Source organism: Quercus suber, unplaced genomic scaffold, assembly GCF_002906115.3.
Source record: "Quercus suber isolate HL8 unplaced genomic scaffold, Cork oak 2.0 scaffold_40, whole genome shotgun sequence".
NCBI classification, from domain to species: Eukaryota; Viridiplantae; Streptophyta; class Magnoliopsida; order Fagales; family Fagaceae; genus Quercus; species Quercus suber.
The window spans coordinates 1,045,439-1,052,310 of NW_027069505.1; the positions used below are offsets into that span (position 1 = coordinate 1,045,439).

General features: G+C 33.3%; 1 protein-coding gene across 1 annotated transcript; it reads left to right on the plus strand.

Annotated features, from left to right (window-relative positions):
- The first annotated feature begins 1,974 nt into the window (after positions 1–1,974).
- Positions 1,975–2,433, plus strand: LOC112020026 (extensin-like). The gene has a single exon (XM_065771145.1). It carries the CDS (start codon positions 1,975–1,977, stop codon positions 2,431–2,433), a length of 459 nt encoding a protein of 152 aa, XP_065627217.1.
- Positions 2,434–6,872: the final 4,439 nt, after the last annotated feature.

Sequence of the window (6,872 nt, forward strand, 5' to 3'; positions counted from 1 at the left end):
CTACTTTATTACTTGATCATGAAATTCTAAGATGCAAATTAAATGAAGCCCTTATATTATATGAACAATTAAATGATTATAGTAAAAGGTTCAAGCCCTTATAAATTAATTCAAAAGATTATAATAATAATGGGTATTATAAAAGCCCGAGTGGAAGAATAATACCAACCTTACACTTTATATAAAGTGCATGATGCATTCTCTAGTTGGAGAGACATAAAGCAATCTTAAGAAGTAAGCCCAAGTCTCTTAAATCTTTGAATCAAGCACTTAAAAACAACTTTAGAGATCCTTCAAATTTGATCACAATTCTTATGGCTTCTTTACAGTTTTATAGGGCATAAAGTTGTTTGTTTTTTATATTTTTATTCATTAAAGAATTATTCAGCTAATGGTTGATCTTTCTGTGTCAGCTAATCATTGGCAACAATTGACGATATCCATAGCCCAAACCAAATGACATGATTATTGGCAGTTTTTCTTTGTCTATATATAACATAGGTTAAATTTCTAATATCACTTAAAAAAAAAGAATCATAAATTGATGTGACAATAAATATAATTCATATCTTATTAATAAAATAATAAATAAATTACATGATTAGTTTTTATTTTGTTTATAAGTTTACAGTACTGGTAAACCTATGTAATAAAATAACAGTAAATGTAGCTAGCTATTTTCATTTTGTTTTATATAGCATTCACCATCTTAGTTGATGCAATAATCCTAAAATATTCTTCTTAGTAAAAAGTAGTCCCGGACAATATATAAACAGGAAAATATTGCCACCAGATGTATGGCAAAGGGATCTTATACCTATTGTCTGTAGCTTTTTTTTTTGGGTTGAGAAACACCTATTGTCTGTAGCTAATTATGCTCATTAAAGGTAAATCTCTTAAACCAACGCTAGAAATCAGAGGGAAAAGATTCTAGCTAATTTTCTGGTATAGGGGCTGTTGTACGTTGATAATATTCCTATGCACTACTTTTATACTGTTTACAATTATGGAATTGAATTACCACTTGTACGGTTGGAAGATTGTTATTAAAAGTATGTCTAGATGCTGTAAACTCACTTCAATTAAGCGATAAAAATCTGTCACTTCATATATAACAAAAACAGAAACAAATTAAGTTTGGAATTACCTTAATTTCTAAGCTTACTAATAGTAAGTAGTAAGGCTTACACACATATACATTTAGGTTATGTTAGAGTAAAAATTCTATCTTATATCAAAAAATAGTATGAAGTAAAGCTCAAATTAAAAATATAGCACGCCTACCCTAAAGCCCCAATTAATTAAAAGGTCGACATAAGGTCCCCTACATTTACAACAGCCACATGCAATTCGCTTTCAAAACCATTGCAATAACCCATTCAAATGAGGATCATAATTATAACAAGTCCCTCTCAACTAACTACTCCATATTTTCCCAAAAAGTTACATATATAGTAAAATAAATTTGTTGTAACTTCAGTTACTAGAATTTAATTTCGATCACTAAAGTCTTTTTTTTTTTTTAATTGTTGGTGTAAATTTCTGACCAAATTTATTTTAAATTTCTTGTATTAGATGTCATAATATGCATGTGAGTCGAACATGACTTAATTTTGATTAAAAAATCAGAAGAAAAATTTGAGAAAATGACCATTTCTCAACCTACTTCATTTTTAATTTTCTTACAATAAGATTGACATATTTAGACAAAAGGGGTGAATAGAAACACAAATAACTTCAAAGAATCTAATTAAACACCAAATTTAGACCAAATTGAATTATCTAATAGCTAATACTAATACTTATATAGAGCATGTCCTTTAGCATATCGAACATTCCCCATGCACCCAACGTAAGCCATTGACACCCAAAGACTTCTCATTCCTCTCATCCACCTGTCCTACTCTCTCTCTCTCTCTCTCTCTCTCTCTCTCTTAAACAGATTAACAAAGAATCAGCCTCTCTCATCGGAAAATGATATCTTCAACACATTGTTGGAGCCCTCAAAAACTTCTTCTGATGCTTCTTTTTCTCTTAATATCATTTTCATTTCCAACAAGTGCCACAGTTTCTCAGAAGCTAGACCAAACTCCGCTGCCTCAAGAAGCAGATACAGAAGTAAAGTGCGGTTCATGCCCTTGTTCCAACCCATGTGTCCAGCAGCCTCCACCACCGCCACCATCTCCGCCACCGCCACCACCAACTCCAACTCCAAAGTATCCATCCACACCGTATTGCCCTCCTTTGGCACCACCACCACCAAGATTCACTTACGTCACAAGTGTGCCTGGTGGAAATTTGTACAACACTGATCCAGTATTTAATACTTGGGTGTATCACTCAAGTGCCGATCGGAATATGATTGTGGGGTGGTTGCTTTTGCTTGGTTTTGGAGTGTTGGAACTTCTAGTGATTTGGGAGACTCTGATATAGACCAGAGAATTTGGTCAAGATTGAAGGTCTTGGAAATGGATACATATATATTAGGTCTGTTCTTACAGTTCTTGTCTAAATGTTATAACATGAATATTGTTTTTTTTTACTATGTTATTATACTTTTGTCCTCTCTAACATAGGTGGTCCATTGTGGAGATCAAAATATGTTTAATCTCTTTTTTTTTTTTCATGCAGAAATAATTGAACTTTCAATTTACCAAAATAAATTAATACAATTCATATGGTTGTCTTGTGTATATCTTTCATGTAAGAGGGAAACATTAAAAGAATTATGTGTTGCTTCTTGAACTTTGGATAATTTCTAATTAGATTAAGGAAAATACTATAGGATTATTCGAACGACAAGTTGGAATTTAAAATTATGCGTTCATGAAGAATGGTTGCAAAAGAAAATACAAATTAATAGGAGGTTTAGATAATGTAAGTGTTGATTATTATTGTGCTTGTTAATTTCTTCAAGGAGGAAAATGATCCTACCCATTTTAGAAGGATATATTTCATGTTCAAAATATATATTATAAATTTAAAAGTGTTCATAAAGCTATGCTACTTAAAGCGTGAAAATATTTATTTATATTCAAGAAATAAAATTTAATCTTCAATAAATTACTATTTTTTTAATTTTTTATATCTGTGTTTTCATTCAATCCAATGCCCAAATCAAAATTCTTAACTAGTGCCACGGGTTTGGATCGTGTCACACATTTTGATTTTGACAACTTAATTATGAAGCTTGAAAAAAATGAGAGCTAAATTCGACCAAAAAAACCCCAGAAAACTTAAAGAGGTTCTGGTTGCAGGGAAGAATAAAAAAACCCAACAAATTTACCTTTTAAAAAAAGCTTCAACTTCACTATTTGTCAAAATTATTATAGCCAATTGGTCCGACACTCCCTGGCGTCAGAGTTGCTCTTTATTCGGTTTTAGCCACCGGCCACCCAGACACTAATAACCTATCTTTAAGTATGTAATATGTGTCACTATACGAGATAGGTATATATGACGTACACAATCAAATTAAAGTTTTGAACCACCCTCATTGCTACCTCAGCTTTTACTCTTTCTTAATGTACTTCCAGTTCTTAGGTGTTTTTGGTAGGAGGAAATAAAGTTTATCCTGTTCATAGATCACACACACCATTTATCCTGTTCATATTTAAGTTATAGTAAAAATTATGACATAAAAATTAAGAATCTAGAAATGAGCATTTATAACTGCAACAACATTGTTGCACTTTCTAGATGTCAGTGACTCTCAGTGATCACAACCACAAGAAGAGCTTTAAATGAAGCTGTGTCCCAACAAACTGCAGCTCAGAGTATCAGAAAGAGCATTTTTCCCAAGTCCTCTAATGAGAAAAAGGGATGCAATATTTTTTGACTTCAGCAAGGATAAGATAAAAAGTTAACTAATTTTAGTAAAAGAATACAGGTAAATGTTTGTGCTTAATTACGTGTCTGATAGGAAAGAAATGACAATCAACCTTCTAGAATCTACTCACTAAATTAGGGGGGACCATGGTTTCACAGTTTTCTGAATACTAGGGGCAGCTAGTTGGCCTTATCCACAGTTAGGTGAGCATACTAAATAGTAAATAGCACGTGTGACTAAAAAAAGAGAGAAAAAAATTCGGATGTTGGCGGTAAAGAAATTTAACTATAAAATGGATTTGGCTTTCTTTCCGTGGTTTTTAGTATTTTAGAGGGGATACAAGTCTATTCTGTGTTCCATCTTGTACTGCTATCTACAAGAGGGAAGTCTCACTCATGATAAAAGACAACCACTCTTGTGACTAAAAAAAGGTGTGGAATTTAGATTGTGTTTGGTTCCGTAAAATATTTTTCAAAAAATATGTTCTTTTTCGGAAATGCTATTTTCGGAAAAGGAAAATATTTTCAAGTGTTTGGTTGCATTATGAAAATTATTGTAGAAAATATTTTCATGTGTTTGGTTCTATTCTGAAAATGCTATTTTCCTACACATTTTTCACATTTTCTCAGCATTCAAACAAATTTTATTGCAAAAAATTTCAAAATCACAGCTAAATTTCAATCCACAAAACAAACCACAGTCAAATCTCAACACCACACACCACCAGTAAGGTGAGGCTAAGGTGTGTGACGCGAAGGCGCGGGTTCGCAGTGTGAGTCGCTGGAAGTGCGATCGACAATCGACGATCACTGGGTCTGGAAGGGCGATCGATGATCGGCGCTCGCTAGGTCTCGCCGATGGGTCTGAAAGTGCGATCAACGATCGCTGGGTCTGGAAGGGTGATCGACAATCGGTGCTAACTGGATCTCGCCGATGGGTCTGCGTCTCGCCGAGCTCTCTCTCTCTCTCTCTCTCTCTCTCTCTCTCCGAAAATCAATTGAAGTGAAACTAGGAACGGAAATGCATTTCCGTTGTCTAAGGGAAAATAGAAAGTGATTTTCCGAAAAATTCTATTTTCTGTAACTGCCAAACACACGAAAAATGTGAAAAATGATTTCCTTAAATTGTTTACCACCAATTCAAACACAGCCTTAAATGCATTGAAGGTCAAATAGAAGCATTTGATTTTCCAAGTCAAAAGAACTATTTTGATAAATGGAATAGAATAACAACTAGACATCTAGGTGATGAAAGCATTGAGTATCAAATGAAGGTGAAGAGGTGAATGCATGTGGGCGTTTAGGAGCCATGAAATGGACCTGAGATTAATGATACAATTCAATTAAGAGTCTGTTTGGAATCCGCTTATTTTGCTGAAACTGAAAATTTTTTGCTAAAAATATTGTAGATAAAGATAAAAGTTAGCTGAAATGGTATATTGAGACCTATGAATAGTATCAAAAGTGCAGTTGGACTCATGAATAACAGTAAAAATAAGTTGAATAATAAAATAAGTTGGCAAAATTAATCATACAATACGGACACTAAGTACTCTTAAATGTGTATGACATGAACAGTTGAAACACATATCCTAAATATTATATACAAAGAACTAAGCAAGAGAATGTAGACCTATGATGTCTAAATGTGAATGCCTCAATGATGCACCCTTCAAGTATGTATGACATGCTTTTGACAATTTCATCCCAAAATGCAACTTGTGACAACCACTTCCTAAAACCAACATCGGAAATTTTCAAGTATGATGATACCCTAGGATTTCTAACTGAACATGAAATGAATTTAATGACTAAGGACAATTAGTACCATAAAGCACATACCATGAAATTGAATCAAACTTGAGTGAGGCATTTTGTTGGACATTTGGTGAGCTAGATGCAAATTGGACATGAAAAAGGTTTGTTGCAATATGAAACAACCCAAAACTTTACACCCAATTCCCAAGTTGCGCAATACAGTTGATCTTTGAATCAAGAAGCCCATCATTACAAGATTGTGTAAAATGACAAACATGAAAAACATCTCACAAAAATTGGCAAACAAAATCACCATCTAAATGATAGGGAAGGAAATGTTACTTGAATTCAATCTAAATCCATGCAGAACAAAAACTCATGACATCCAAAATAAAAGATGAAACAAGAACATAAGAGAATGTAGAAAATCCCAAATTTTGAAACCCAAGGTTCAATGCAAAACTTCATGAAATTTGATCTAAAATGAGAGGATTAGAGACAATGCCATAGCAAAGATGATGTGTGAGGAGTTACACTCAAGAATGTCTAGTTTGTCTTTGTCTATTGGATCACCGACATGTAATCACACAACTGATTACTTACGGAAACTCGGACATGCAGCTAAACTTAAGCTTATGTAATTTATGCGTACATAAAAGTGCAAGTTCAAGCTACAACTTATGCTCTAATAATGATCTTTAAAAAAAAAAAAAAAAAAAAAAAAAAAAAAAAAAAAAAACTCATGCTTTAATAATGATCTAACGTAGTATGGCCAAACAAGGTTTCCTTTTTTTTTTTTTTTTTAATTATTTTATATAATTTTAAAATTCAAGAAACAAAATGCAACTCAAATCAAAACATGAAAAACAACACATGAATGCAAACACTAATGTAAAGTTGTACACACTCCAAGCGTGTATGATGGATCCAAAGATGCACCCTAGGAGGAGCAAAAACAAAGTTCTGAAGAGACAACAAAAATACCAATAGCCTTCCTAAGATACTCAAAGTGAAGACCAATAGCCTTCCACGAGTTCATAATTAAAATGGTATCAATGTAATGCCACTATGCTTTGTCTGAGTGAGTTGAACAACGTACTTCTTGGAGATGATGATGATGGCATTGTTAGTACAATATATTAGTGCCTCCATCAATGCCACAATCATTTAGCAACTGTTTCATCCACAGGAGTTCGGGTGCAACAGCTGCCAACGGCAATGCATTCCGCTTTAGCCAGTGGACAAGAACTGACTTCTTCTTCTTCTTCTTTCTTCTTCTTTTTTTT

Bases quoted from the DNA above. Each gene is read 5' to 3' on its own strand.
- LOC112020026 (XM_065771145.1), top strand. From the start codon at position 1,975: ATGATATCTTCAACACATTGTTGGAGCCCTCAAAAACTTCTTCTGATG.